The 14,652-nt window shown below is 43.9% G+C and overlaps 1 protein-coding gene across 3 annotated transcripts in view; it reads left to right on the forward strand.

Annotated features, from left to right (window-relative positions):
* The window catches only part of SHLD2 (shieldin complex subunit 2), a 77,579-nt gene extending 68,735 nt beyond the window's left edge, over positions 1-8,844 (forward strand). For all 3 annotated transcript variants that reach the window (XM_029932070.1, XM_029932071.1, XM_029932069.1), the window contains 3 exons: positions 3,478-3,706; positions 6,629-6,744; positions 8,538-8,844. In XM_029932070.1, the coding sequence (XP_029787930.1) occupies positions 3,478-3,706; positions 6,629-6,744; positions 8,538-8,740 (548 nt within the window). In that variant the 3' untranslated portion in view covers positions 8,741-8,844. The remainder of the gene's footprint in view (positions 1-3,477; positions 3,707-6,628; positions 6,745-8,537) is intronic.
* Positions 8,845-14,652: the final 5,808 nt, after the last annotated feature.

The raw sequence follows: 14,652 nt of genomic DNA on the forward strand, positions 1-14,652 counted from the left end.
CCCCCCCCCCCCCCCCCCCCCCCCGCCTCTAAGCTAGAAGGTCTAAGGTCAGTCGCTCTGGAACCATTAGGCAGTTATACATTACCCAGGGCAAAAGAGACCACTTTGCAGTATCCAATCAGGAAAACCCAGCTACTTCTCCCCACATTCCTAAGGGTGAGACCTGCAGATGAGGACTTTAGATAGGACCCTGTGACCTAATGTTAAAGTTAACCTGATAGTCACCGAACAAGACCCTGAATTCGCTCTGTAATTGGTTAATTTCATAGATACCCTAAATGTTGTAATTGGGTCCCACTGAAAGTAATGAACACTCTGAACAGTGTGTATGGTTAAAGCTGCTGCCAATACTGTTGTACCATTATGATTGGGTCACTGTACCTATGTCACAATTTCTTGTAACTCCCCCTTCCCAAACCCCATAAAAACCCTACTCAGCCCTTGCTCGGGGCTCACAGTACGGATCCACTGCATTGGAAAAGTCTGTGAGTCCGAGTTTGAAAACGTAATAAAGCCCTTTGCCTTTGCATGCGTGCCTCGGTCTCCCTTGTGGTTTCTGGTCATTGAGGATATTATATTTTGGGCATTTCAAAATCACTGGCTGTTTGTGATTAACTCAATCTCCAACCTCTTTTCACTCCCCAGAGTTTGGGGGACGGAGGTGAAAGTTCCAACTCTCCAACCATGCGTTGGTCTTTCTGGACATCAGCACCCTTCCCCACCAAGACCTGAAGCTGCCCATGGGCCCCCAGCCTCCAGTCATCATCTTATTAGCATACAAAAGTCACTCTTATCACTTGGAGATCTAAGCATTTTTTTTGAGCTCTGTGCCAGGAACTAGGGACAAAGACCAAATATTTGTTTTTTATTATATCACAAGATGGGAACCTAAATTTAGTCCCTTTTTCTACCCTGGCCAAATGCCAGATTAAAGTTTTCTGAGTAGTGTAGTATTAATTCACTTATGTATGTATGTATGTTTTCCAAGATATGATTATAGGTTACCATTATTAAGTCTAAGGAGAATGCAAGTGACAAACAAAAACAGTAATACCTCTCAAAAAACCCAACTTTTAATGGAATACAGAGATTTGTTCTCAGAGAAGAATTCCATATACCCAGTCTACATTGCAACATATATTAATGCTAACAGTTCATTTAAATTAATATTTCTGGGGGTGCCTGGATGACTTAGTCAGTAGAGCATGCAACCCTTGATCTTGGGGTCGTATTGAGCCCCATGTTGGGTGTAGAGATTACTTAAAAATAAAATCTTAAAAAAAAGTACTATATCTGGAAGATGAACACAGGTGATAGAATACATATAGATTTTTATACTGCTTCATATTTATGCACCCCTCCTATTCCCTTCTGCCCCCAAGAACACTACAGGCTTTCAGAGCTAGTCACTGCAAATAGTCGAGGGGCTACATTTAGCTTGGTGTCATGGAGAAGTCAGCTCTGTTATCTACTCCATACACAAAGTAGCTCCCTTCTGGAATTGAAGATGTAGAATTAGATTCTAAAATAAAAATGACGGTCATAAACACTAACCAGATAGGTGCTCACAGCTCTGAAGATGTGGTTTGGGGGACAAGGCTGGGGATTGGGAATGTCCTTGCAAACCCTGGCGATGGACTCTCCATTGGTAAATCACACAGAGACTTTGTGCTCTTACAGTCGGTCCCTGGTAGGCTGTGTTCAGAGAGGTCCTTTTAGCCATTTTTCCTTCTCTTTATGTTCACGTATGAGGGCCGAATTTATAGTTTCTATCATTTTTTATGTGTTTAAAAAAAAATTTTTTTAATGTTTTATTTATCTTGATACAGCGAGAAACAGAGCATGAGAGGGGGAGGGGCAGAGAGAGGAGACACAGAACCGGAAGTAGGCTTCAGGCTCTGAGCTAGCAGTCAGCACAGAGCCTGATGCAGGGCTCGAACCCACGAACGTGAGATCTGACCTGAACTGAAGTCGAAGGCTTAACCGACTGAGCCACCCAGGTGCCCCTATGTGTTGTTTTTAAGATAGAAATGGATAGAGCATATAGAAGTACAAGAAATTTTTTTCCTGACATGTTTCATAGTTAAATAAAAGGAGGGAGAAAGGGAGCTCAACCTGGGACAGTTTCCCAAGAGGGTCTGTTCTCTTAACAAAACTTAACAGAAGCGGGATGGGGTGAGGCTGTGCTGGCTCCTTATAAAGAAATGAAGATGCTGACTCAGACCCTGGTCCTGCTGTCTGCAGAATGTCAGTGCCCAGCAGGCTGTCAGCCCCCTTGAAGCAGAATCCACATTAATAATGAGCTTTTAATTCTTTTATAGAGGTATATAAATTTATTAAAATGTTAGGAGTGATGTTAACATTCTTCTAAAATTATTGAATTCTTTCATTAACTTCTTAGTGATTCAACACGTCTGTGGAAAGGTGTGATATAGAGTCTGCTATAGTTTATTAGGTGTGCTGACCACTACATACTCTTGGAATTCATGTAGGAATACAGGACATGATTGGAAAAGTCTTTGGGCACCAAAAGACTAAAACAAACAGAGGGATTTAGGAAAGTCACCATGAGTGGGAGTCTTAAAGAGAGAACCCGCGAAGACAATAGGTAGCCAGCAGGATGAGTCCGGACCTGGAGGGTGCTCCCTGCTAAAAGGATGAAGAAGAGCAAATCCAAAGGCTTAAAAAAAAAGACTTTAAGCTGAATCTGGAGAGGAAGGGAGGAGACGAACTCAGATAAACTCACAGACCTCCCTAATATATAGTATGGCATAAGTGAATTAGAAAAAGAGAATGTCTGATAGATAACAGATACTCAGTATTTGTTTAACAAGTGAATGCATGCGCCAGTGAGCAGTGAATGAACATGCTCAAGGTCCTGGTGAGTCACACATTTTGTAAATGCGGACTCTTGGTGCTCATGTGCTGAATAACCTATGCCCAGAGTATGGGTGGTGATGGGCAGGAAATTGAAAAACAAAAACAGAGTTTAAACAGAGGATAAGATAGTGGTGTATTATTTTGGTTAAAGTAGAGACTGAAAGAATAACTGATCTGCTATTTGGCTTTCAGCAATGATCACTTAAAAAAAAGACAGGACAGGGAGGGAGGGTATGTTAGCTAGCTTCAAGTGTTTGAAGGGATTTCAAGGGATTTGAAAGAGGGATAGACTTTATTCTGCATGATGCCAGAGGACAGGAAGAAAATAGCCGCCTCTGCAACCAAACTCCCCAAATAAATCTTCACTTTTAGTTACCAGCAGCTCCCCGCTCACTTTCCAGGTTAAACACTGAAGTTGCGAGTGAGTGAGATTGTCCAGGGGAAGAGTGAACAAGAGAAGGCCCAGAGCGAGTCCTCAGGGATATCCTTCATCACGCAAGTGACTGAATCCACCATATCCTTAACCATGATTGTAGATGACAGGCATAATTTTGGTCCTGTCATTTATACATACGCCTTTTTGTTGGTCTCTTGTAGGAGTGATTCTCATCAAGGCTCAGATTTTAGAGCTAGTGATTCCTGTGATGGCAGCTCAGAAGGTAACTCTAAATGCCCACAGCTCCCTGAGGAGCATCTTCTCTTCCCTTCCTGACATCGTATACACTGGCTGTGCAAAGTGCGGATTGGAACTGGAAACAGATGCGAACAGGATCTATAAACAGTGCTACAGCTGCTTGCCCTTGACTATGAGGAAGCTGCACTACAGGTGAGGTAGTCAGGCAGGCCAGTGGGAGGGGCACGCTTTCTATTATAGGACCGCAAATGACCAAAAATGCATATATATGAATTCTTACTCTCTAATGAGAACTAACTAGAGCTAAATCCAAGAGAATACATTTTCCCCTGAATGATAAATGGCTATTTATGAAAGCAAAAATTATCCAGTAATCACAACAGGGATTTTTTAAATGACTTTACAAAAAATTTAATGTTTTTATTTATTTTTGAGAAAGAGAGAGACAGTGTGGGCAGGGGAGGGTCAGAGAGAGAGGGAGACACAGAATCTGAAGATAGGCTCCAGGCTCTGAGCTAGCTGTCAGCACAGAGCCTGATGCAGGGCTCGAACCCACGACCTGTGAGATCGTGACCTGAGCTAAAGTTGGATGCTTAACCGACTGAGCCACCCAGGTGCCCCACAACAGGGATTTTTTAAAAGCAGTAATTGGGAGGGGGGCCTGGGTGGCTCAGTCGGTTAAGTGTCTGGCTTTGGCTCAGGTCATGATCTCACAGTTTGTGCGTTCAAGCCCTGTGTCAGGCTCTGTGCTGACAGCTCAGAGCCTGGAGCCTGGTTTGGATTCTGTGTCTCCCTCTCTCTCTGCCCCTCCCCTGCTCATGCTCTGTGTCTCTCGGTTTTAAAAATAAATAAACATTAAAAAAATTAGGAAAAAAAAGCGGTAATTGGGAGATTTTTATTGTCTTCAAGCAGCTATACTGAAGAAAGTTTTTACTTGGTTTATATTTTTAACCAAAATCTAAATGGCTCATGAGAAACTGATTTCCATACCTTAGCATATCATTGGGATTTAAAAGTTAAAAGTATTCCGTGATCTAACCTCTGAGTTATGGAAGCTAATGAGATGTTTAACTTTTCTGTGCCTCAGGTTTTCCAGTTTCACATTAGAAATTAAGGATTGCAAATGTTCTTTGGTAAAATGGCAGACCAGCCCAGTGGAAAACACATTTTTCAAATAATAAAGGTTCAGAGTCATGGATATTATTTTTCTTTTTACCTTGTAAATTACATGCCTTTGCAGAATAGCCACTGGTGTCTTATGCTCTTTTCTAACTACTGCAGTATCTAAAAACTAAATAAATGCACATGTATTCAGCATGTTATCGTGGGACACATTAAGACATTTCCAGAAGCTTCCTCCATAAGCCTTATTTCCCCTTACACACGTGTGTTCTGAGTAAGTGAGCACATTTTGCTCTGACTCTGTAGAGGAAGATGCAAAGTGAAACGTTCCTCCCCATCCACTCCTTCCACCACCAGTGCTACTTCCATGCTTGGAAAAGCTTTTTGTATATTTGTCTAGTAATTTATTATGCTAATACCAGCACACGTATATCCCTTTCTTTTTTGTTAATTTTTAAAAGCTGTTTTTCATATGTAAAATTTAATCTGTAAGACATTATTTCTAATATCAACATAGAAAAGTTTAAAAGATACAAGAGGCTTACAGTGAAACTGTCCCCAGCCTCCCTCCCCCCACCCAGTGTGCCCTGGGCCTCGGTCCAGACCCAGGCCGTGTGGGGACCTGCCCAGATCTCACTTCCCTGTGACCCACAGCATTCTGTTCCCGTCTAGTCATTTTTGCTTTGGAAGTCAGCACACGTCAGCGTCAGCGGTTAGGGAGCTTCCTCACACTGTGAGTTGGCTGCCTCATTCCGTACCTGACTAGATAGATACACTTAACCAGTGCCTTGTGGGTAGACAGTGAGGTGTCCCACTGTAAAGCAACTGCTAACAATATTGCAGAGCACGTCCCGAGACAAATGCGGCTCCTCTGGGTGATTGTACGGCCGCAGGCTCGTTTCTGTGCGCTCTCCACCCTGATAGATACTGGCAGAGTGCCTTCCATAGACGCTGGACCAATTCCATACTTCCTTCCCCAGTGTATGAGAGGACCCATTGCCCCACAACGTTGCCAACAAGAATCATGCTCCTCGACCATGTAGTGGTTGGAAATGGTATCTCATTGGACCTTTAACTGCATTTCTCTCATTAGAAGCGAGAAGTCAGTTTGAACTGGTGGTGGTGGGGGTGGTGGTTTAAGAGCAATTTGCTTTTGCTTTCCTGCAAAACTTTTCTCTGTGTCCTCATGACCTTTGCCATTTTTCTATGGGTAATTGTAGGAAAGCTTCTAGTAAAGACAGGAGCACTTTTTTTTTTCTTTTTAAAAATTATATCCAGGTTAGATAGGAGATAGTGCAATAATGATTTCAGGAGTAGATTCCAGTGACTCATCCTCTCTGTATAACACCCAGTGCTCTTCCTACAAGTGTCTTCCTTAATGCCCCTCGCCTATGTAGCCCATCCCCCCACCCTCAACCCCTCCAGTTTGTTCTCTGTATGTAAGAGTCTCTTATGTTTTGTCCCCCTCCCTGTTTTTATATTAGTGTTGCTTCCCTTCCCTTATTTTCATCTGTTTTGTATCTTACATTCCATATATGAGTGAAGTCATATGGTATTTGTCTTTCTCTAACTTGTTTTGCTTAGTGTAATACCCTCTAGTTCCATTCACATTGTTGCAAATAGCAAGATTTCATTCTTTTTGATTGCTGAGTAATCCTCTATTGTGTATGTGTGTGTGTGTATATATCACATCTCCTTTATCCATTCATCTGTTGATGGACATTTGGGCTCATTCATACTTTGGCTATTGTCAACAGCGCTGCTATAAACATTGGGGTGCATGGGCCCCTTCGAAACAGCACACCTGTACCCCTTGGGTATATACCAAGTAGTGCAATTGCTGGGTTGTACGGTAGTTCTATTTGTAACTTTTTGAGGAATTAAAATGGACCCTGCTTAAAACCCAGTGCTCTTTGAAATGACCATGTGTTTAAAGCATTTCTTTAATTTGAAAACCTTATTGAGGGCCATGTGTTATTTGCTCTTTTGTAGGCCAGCTTTAATGACCATCAGTGATGGAGTACATAAGGTTTGCGTTCATGTAGGATCGGAGCTGATTGAGAAGATACTGCTCAACATTTCTCCTGACAGACTCAACACAGTTGTTGGTAAGGTATCAACATGCCGTGCAGAGGCTGCTGTTGGTGAGACCATTCATTTCAGGGTGTCCACAGGATACTGGAGCAGAAAGAGCACTATGCTGTAAATTAAGGGTTGTTTTTATTTCTATCCACGTAAAGCAGAAGGATAATTTAGTTTGAGGGAAACAAAGAAGACATCAGTTGGAAGAATAAGACCTAGCCTCTACCAGCTGTGCAGACTACGCTCTGCCTTGTATCTCTGGGGTTCTAGTGTGGTCCTGCCCCTCTCCCAGCAGTCAGGCACCCCTGATGGTCTAGATCCTGGGCAGTTTCCTGCCCCTCCCCGCAGGAAGGGGGGGTATTTTTCTTTCACCCCCAACCCCCATCCTGTCTTCAGCCCTAGGGCAATAAATAGGATTTGCGAGTCCCTCCCTTGAGCGCTTTAAGGCTCTTGTTCCTTAACCACCGGGGGAGGGGTGAGGAGTGGTTTGTGTTTTCCTTGTGGCAGCTCCTCCCTTTCTCTCTCCAGGTTGGAAGCTCTCTCTCTGTCCTGCCCTCCATCCAGGCTTGTGAGCACCTGGTGGGGATGAGAAAAGTCCACGAGGGTACAGACGCCCCTTGTCCCTAACACTGGCCTATCTAGGCTTTTAGCAAGTCCTTAAACTTGTAGCTCCCCCGGCTGAACTTGAGCTCCTGTTCTGTCTCCTCTCACGTCAGTGGGTGTGGCTGCCTCACTGCCTCTGCCCTCACAGAGGCTCAGTACATTGTGATTTTGTAGTTTCTTTAGTTTTTTAAGTAATTGTTAGGGTTGGAGCCATGTTCTTTCCAGCTTTTCACATCCTAACTTGAAGTCTCTGTTCTTTTTTCTTCCCTGTCTTTATTAACTTTCATTCTTTTGGCTCTTTCAGGCCTTCTCTCAAGGTTCTTTGTTGTATTTTCAGTCTTGTCTCTTCATCTTGGGCACAATACCAGAGAGTCTCATTTCTAAGAGAAGCACCGTCATCCTCAGATCAAGTGTATTCCGTATTTTGCCCAGAGCCAAAGTTGTCCTTCTTGGCCTTAATTAAATTGTAAGGGAAAATGTGGGCACCAGTTATAAAAGTGGTCATCAGACCGTTCCAGTGATCATTAATCTTGATATTTTTTAAAGCTTATCCAAGTGAAAATACAGAATAAAGTAAGTATTGTAAGAGAATTCTCTCACCTCCAAAAATATGTGATTGGCTACCCAGGAGTCATGATCCAAGAAAAGCTGGTGGTGGTAGTCAGGGAGCTAGTGTAGCCTGACATGCACCTGGTCAGTCTAGTATGGACCGCCCCGCTCAATTGCTGGATTTGATATCCTAAAAAAACAAAAGGAAGCATATGGACAAGTGCAAAAATACAATGACAGAGCTATATCCATAATTTCAGTATTTTTATATTACCAAGATTTGATACTCATTGAGTAACTGATTCAGGGTTTTGTTATATAAACTATATATATATATTTACTGATAAGGGCTGTAGACTGGATAAATATGAATTCTTTTCTGACACGGAAACACTCTTTTTGTTTCAGACTTAAGAAAATGTTACTCTCAGTTCTTTCCTCTGTTGTTTTAAGAAGCCAATAGCTGTGCCAAAATAGGAACTGTTTCAGTCTGAGCAGTGTGTCCGTGACCAGTAGGGAGTGCGGGCCATCATTCTGGAGTATCTTCCACGCCCGTGACTAGAAAGAGAAGTTTAAAGTGGGTTCGGGGCTTGAGAAACCAAGGGGGACGGTGAGCCCTTCACCGGGAAGGGACCCTAAGGGCCGTGTGTGTTTCCTTGTTCCTCAGCCCCGTCCTCAGAGGTCACCTACGGCATGGTCGCGGCAGACTTGTTCCACTCGCTGTTGGCAGGCGGAGGGGCACCTTGTGCTGTGAAGCTGCAGAGCCTCTTCGTGCTGGACGAAAACAGCTTCCCTTTGCAACAGGAGTTCTCCCTCGTGGATTTCTATCCTGACGGAGGCAAGCCCGCGCCCTTCTCTGAGACCACATGAAGAAACCAGAAGACCACTGGAATGATTTGTCTCTTGAAATAAATGAATGACAGGGTTTTCCTTGGGTTTTGGAAAAAAAAATGTATATATGTATACATTTTACTGTTTTTATTTATTTTAGAGAGAGAGAGAGAGAGACAGCATGAACAGGGGAGGGTCAGAGGGAGGGAGACATAGAATCCAAAGACAGGGTCCAGGCTCTGAGCCAGCTGTCAGCACAGCACAGAGCCCGACGCGGGCTTGAACCCATGAACCGTGATATCATGACCTGAGCCGAAGCCGGACGCTTAACTGACTGAGCCACCCAGGCGCCCCAAAATAAAATATATTTTATATAGAGAATTGTGTTCAATATATAAATGGAAATTTTTTTTTTCTAAGAAAATTCTGTGAGCGTTTTCTGTTTCTTTTTGGTCTTTTCCTTTCCTGCTTCTAGAGGAAGGAGCTATCGATAAAGGCAACATAGAGCAGCGCCCTGGGAATTAAAGTTTCGCTCCACCAGGCCCTGCTCCATTCCAGGACTACACTGAGTCCACAGGACACAGACGAAAGCCATTTCCTCAGCAGCTGCTCTTCTGCCCTGCTCACAGACTCCCCAGCCCTACCGGAGTCCTTCTGTGGTGAGCTGCCAATGCGAAGTGATCTCCACACACGACAGTGGGTTAGTTTGTAGAAGCCTATGTTTAGACAAGTTCAAGACAAGCATGTCTTTCTATAAAGAAGCATTTGAAAAAGGGAACAAGATCCTGCTTCAACTCGTTTTATAAAAGGAGGAAGAGAGTCATGTTGTTAGTTCATGTCTAGGATCCAGTGACCTTACTGAGCCAACTGACTGACATTTAGGCATTTGCTCTCTCACGATTGTAGAAGGAGCTGGAGTAAAGGGCTGCTCGTGATGAGGAGGTGGTGCTTAGCCCGGATGTTTGGAGTTTGTTGAGGGTTAATCCATCAGTAATATTGCTTGAAAATACCTAAATTCATAATTAAATGAACAAGTTTGTTTTTCCGTGCATGTACTTTTAAAAATTCTTTTGGTTCGTTGAAATTGTTTTCTCTAATTCAGGGTTTGTTAGTTTGTTTTGACTTGGCTTTTCTAAAAATGAACCTCAGGACTTTTGCGATGCTGCCAAAAATAATATGCAGAGCTGTGTGTGAGAGAGTGCACACATACGAAAGCACCTTTCTGGGAGTTTTCAGCCAATCCTCGGAACGATCCTTGACCAAAAAAGAAAAAACAATGGGGCAGGGGAGGAACAGTTGCTTTACTTGGTGAGTTAGTTCCTAGGGAAGTAAAGGGGTTAAATGAAATGATTGCTAAGGTTTTATCCAGCACCCAGTAAGGTGGGTAGATGGAGATACTGGAACTCAGAGAAAACAGTTGGCTCTCCCAGATAATTCCTGTGATGGGTGGTCAATCCCAGGCCCAGAGCTGATGTCGTCTAAGCCATGCTCTTTCAGCGATAACCACAGTAGAAGCAAATCTGGAGTTCCAATATAAAATCCGCCCAATCAGTGTGAGCCCACCCAGAGCACTGTTCTCTGAAACTTGCCCTGCCCCACTTTGTCCTCAAGATGCGGCCTAATCCTTTTACCAACAAAGCACAGCTCCCCGGAATAGAGGGCTCTTCATACCCTGTTGGGAAGAAGTCTTTAAGCCATTTCAAGTGAGACCCAGAATAGCAGGTCACACTACTCTCTCCTCACAGCTTTTTGTACATAGTTCGTGGGTAGGAACCCCTATTCAGGCTGAAAATGACTTCCTTGTGTCCCGAGGAAATGATCATCTATTTAATTGGGAGCCACAGCTCCCAGGTGTGTTCCTTACCTGACATGTACAGGTAAGTATATTTAACCTACCCCATAAATGTTTATAAAATTCAATTCTTAAGTCTAAGAATGCTATCCTCTATCTGGCAACCCCATAGTAGACATTTTAGGTAAATGTCATCTTTCATCTTTGGACAGTCCAGTCCAGAGGGACAGCTCACTCGTCTTAGAGAACATTGGTACTTGATACTAACCAATAGCTTCTCCAACGGCCGTTAGAAGCACTCTCCTTTCTCCACACTAGTGAGATCTGTGCTAAATCTCCATTTACATCTTGGGGTGTTTTTTTTAGGAGTGGGGTTTCTGATCTTCAAGAGGTGTGACAAAATTGGACACATGATCTACCTTGCAGACTTCTGCTGAGAATTCACCATGAGCGAGGCACTGGGAATTTAAAGACAAATAAGAGTCCATAGGCAAGCTGGGAGAGAAATATTTAAACAGAAGTTTATCAGTGCTAGAATTAAATCTGTGTGGAAAAGGCAAAAGAAGTCATAGGAGGATGAGTTTATTTTGCAAGTGATAAAAACCCAACTCACACTAGCATGTGAGCAAAAACAAGGGGAAGATACTGGCTGGTATAACTTAGGGCAGTGCTGGCTTAAGCACAGGGGCATCCATTGGCTTAAATTTTGTGGTCTGGTTACGCCACCCCACTAATTCTTTTCCTTCCCTTCCGTTTTCCCATTGTTTCTCTACGTGCCCTGTTCTCTCTCACTCTCCCTTCCTGTGTTTTTTTTCCCCCTCTCCTATCCTTTCCCTCCTATCATCTTCCCCTTCTTTTTCTCTTTCCTTCCTATCTTTTTTTATTTTTAAGTTTATTTATTTATTTTGAGAGAGAGAGGGAGAGGAGGAGGGCAGAGAGAGAGAAGGAGAGAGAATCCCAAGCAGGCTCCACACTGTCAGTGCAGGGCCCAATGTGGGCCTTGAACTCACAAACCGTGAGATCATGACCTGAGCTGAAATCAAGAGTTGGCCACTTAACTGACTGAGCCACCCAGCCACCCCCTTCTCCCTTTCCTACCTATCCACATGGAGAAAAGATGGCTGTAGGAAGACCCAAACTTTCTTCTTTACAGAATGAGAGACTCTGTTTTTGTGAGTGTCCACATAACAAATTTCCTGGAAGTACTCTGAATCTGCTTAGATTACCTGTCCTCCCCCGGTAACCAGGGGTGGGTGGGACACTGGGTTAGAAAGAGCTAGAGCCACATAGGATGAAAGGAGCCTTTCCTTAATGGAAGGAGAGTTCCAGGCAGACACAACGTGTTGCTGCAATGGAAGATGCAAGAAGGCTTCATAGGGGAAATATTTAACCTGCACCTGTAAATACAAGATGTGTTCACCATGAAAATGGTGGTGTGCATAAAATAGCACGGCATACTTGGGAAAAGGGAATATCTCAAGTGGGGCTGAGAAAAATGAACTCCCCCCTCCCCAGAAAGCCTAGGGGAGACATAAGACCCTTCAGGAAGGACAGGACATCTCTAAAGAAATCCTTACTCGTAAAGCATTGGAGTTTTTAACTATAGGTTCAGTTTGGTATTGAGAAGAAATATTGATTCGTGCATATAGCACGGAATTATGTATGTTAGTGGTTGCCACTGACATAACTGAGATCCCGCACCGATTCTTGAGAGTAGGGTAGCCCGAGGGTGCTAGGAAACCATAGCCAAGTTCTACTGCATCCCTGATACTTGAGTGACCGTTGCAAGTCAGGCTTTGAAATGTGGTTGGTTATGATTTAAAATGAACCTGGAGGGGCACCTGGGTGGCTCAGTCTGTTAAGCGTCCGACTTGGGCTCAGGTCATGATCTCTCAGTTTGTGGTTCAAGCCCCACGTCGGGCTCTGTGCTGACCGCTCAGAGCCTGGAGCCTGCTTCAGGTTCTGGGTCTCCCTCTGTCTCTCTGTCCCTACCCCGATCATGCTCTGTGTCTCTCTCTCAAAAATAAAAAAAATCATTAAAAAATTTTAAAAATAAATAATAAAAAAATAAAACGAACCTGGAAATTGAATCTAAAGATATCAGCGATCAAGTTTACTGTAACACTTCATGCTCTGAAATTCACATTCATGAGGTTTGAAACACATCCCCACAGGGTTTTATTTCATATGCTGTTGTGCGAAAAAGAGTGGACTCTCTAGAGTTTTGATAGGATAACTTTTGCACAGTGATCATAAACTGTCATCCTCAGAAGTTTTCTAAACTCCTGTGATCCAAGGCCATAAGACGTTTACCACTAGTCTTACATTACTTTAGTTTCAGTGTAACCTAAGTAGGCGACTGCAGGCTTATTATCTGGCTTTCTTAGAAGAAAACATCTCTAATTTCTCAGTACGGTATACAATGAAGCAGAATATGTGCCATCCCTATATCTTCCATTTTACCACTAAAAAAAAAATTTACTTAGCACAAGCTGGGGAGGAGCAGAGACAGGAGGGAGGGAATCAGAAGCCCCTGACATGGGGCTCCATGTAGGGCTCATTCTTGCAAATCTTGAGATCATGACCTGAGCCGAAACCCAGAGTAGGACGCTTAACTGACTGAGCACCTAAGAGCCTGTGTCTTTCATTTTAAATGATAAATTTGTATTCTGGAGGGTTTCTAGATGGAGCGATACAGGTCACAAAGCAGAGCAAGTAGAATAAAGTGCCATCTTTCCTGGGAGTTTAACTCTGGCCCTCATTAGGGTGAGAAGTATATGAGGGATGGAGGTTTGCCAGTTAGTTGTTATTCTGCCTTTACGGGTCTGGATCCTGGTTTGTTACCAGGAAGTTGACTCCACCCACTGAAAGAATATATTTGCTTAGTGTGAGCTCTCTGCTTCCAAGTAGAAGGGGAGGTTCCGCCGTCTCCCCCTTTGCTCCCACTCCTGGGGCAGTGGGGAGGGCATGACCCAGGGTGAGACAACGCCTCCCCATCTCCCTGGTCCCCCCCATCTCCCCAGACCCCCGAGGTCCAGCTCCTGCAGTGATTGGGCGCAAGGAGGAAAGAAGGACAGGACAGGAGTGTTATGACAAGCTGGCTCCCACTGTGACCCTCTCTCGTGATGGTGCCGACGCAGGTGCCTTCTGTGCAGCAGGCCCCCGACACTGCTCTTTCTGCACTGCCTGCCAGTTCATGGGAGGGCTTCCCTTTCTTCTACAGCATCTGCACGGGGTCCTGGCATGGGAAATCAGGCGCCCGCCTCGGCTCATCCTCCCCTCAGCTCCCTCTGGAGGTCACCTCTTCATCCCCACTCCTCTCTCTGATTCACTTCACTCCCTGCTCAGAAAGGCATGAGGCAGCCGGTTAGCAAATTCTCTGCATAACCAGGCATCGGACAGGCTGAGTGACTGTCTTTATTTGCATAGTGTGTGTAACACGGTTCAACTTCTGCAACATTGTGATCGTACCGTGTGGAAGAATCTTACCAATACGGTATAGTGATTTCCCTGGTTGAGCGATTGGGGCCTGGTTTTATTTTCTCTTTTATTACTGTGTTTTTTTAAAAGTTTATTTTTATTTATTTTGAGAGAGAGATAGCAAGGAGGGGAGGGGCAGAGAGAGAAAGAGAAACAGAATCCCAAGCAGGCTGCAGAGCCTGATGTGGGGCTCGGACTCACAAACCGTGAGATCATGACCTGAGCTGAAATCAAGAGTTAGCTTAACAGACTGAGCCACTCAGGTGCCCCTAGTTTATTCCTGTTTTTATCTGATGGAATCACTAGGAAAATTTCCCTAATTTCTAAGGAATACAAATACCCTCTATTAGAAAGATCGTTTACCAAATACAGAAAAATGTGATACGGTTTTGATCACAGACACTAACTCCAACTGGAAGATGTAGGTGCCTTGTGAGGTGGCAGGCAGGCACACAGAATTACCCCTTCTTTGGGCTGCGTCTGTACTGTTTGGTTTGATTCCTTGGCAAAAACTGATTACTCAGAGAGAGTAGGGTACTTGACACGAGCTGGGCCAATCAGATTGTTTTTGCTGGAACTAAATTAAGATTTGTATACGGTAAAGCACACAGGTCTTAAATGTACAATTTGCTGAGTTTTGACAAATATATACATCCACGTAGCCAATACCCCAATCAAA

The sequence above is a fragment of the Suricata suricatta genome, chromosome 2, assembly GCF_006229205.1.
Source record: "Suricata suricatta isolate VVHF042 chromosome 2, meerkat_22Aug2017_6uvM2_HiC, whole genome shotgun sequence".
Lineage (NCBI taxonomy): Eukaryota > Metazoa > Chordata > Mammalia > Carnivora > Herpestidae > Suricata > Suricata suricatta.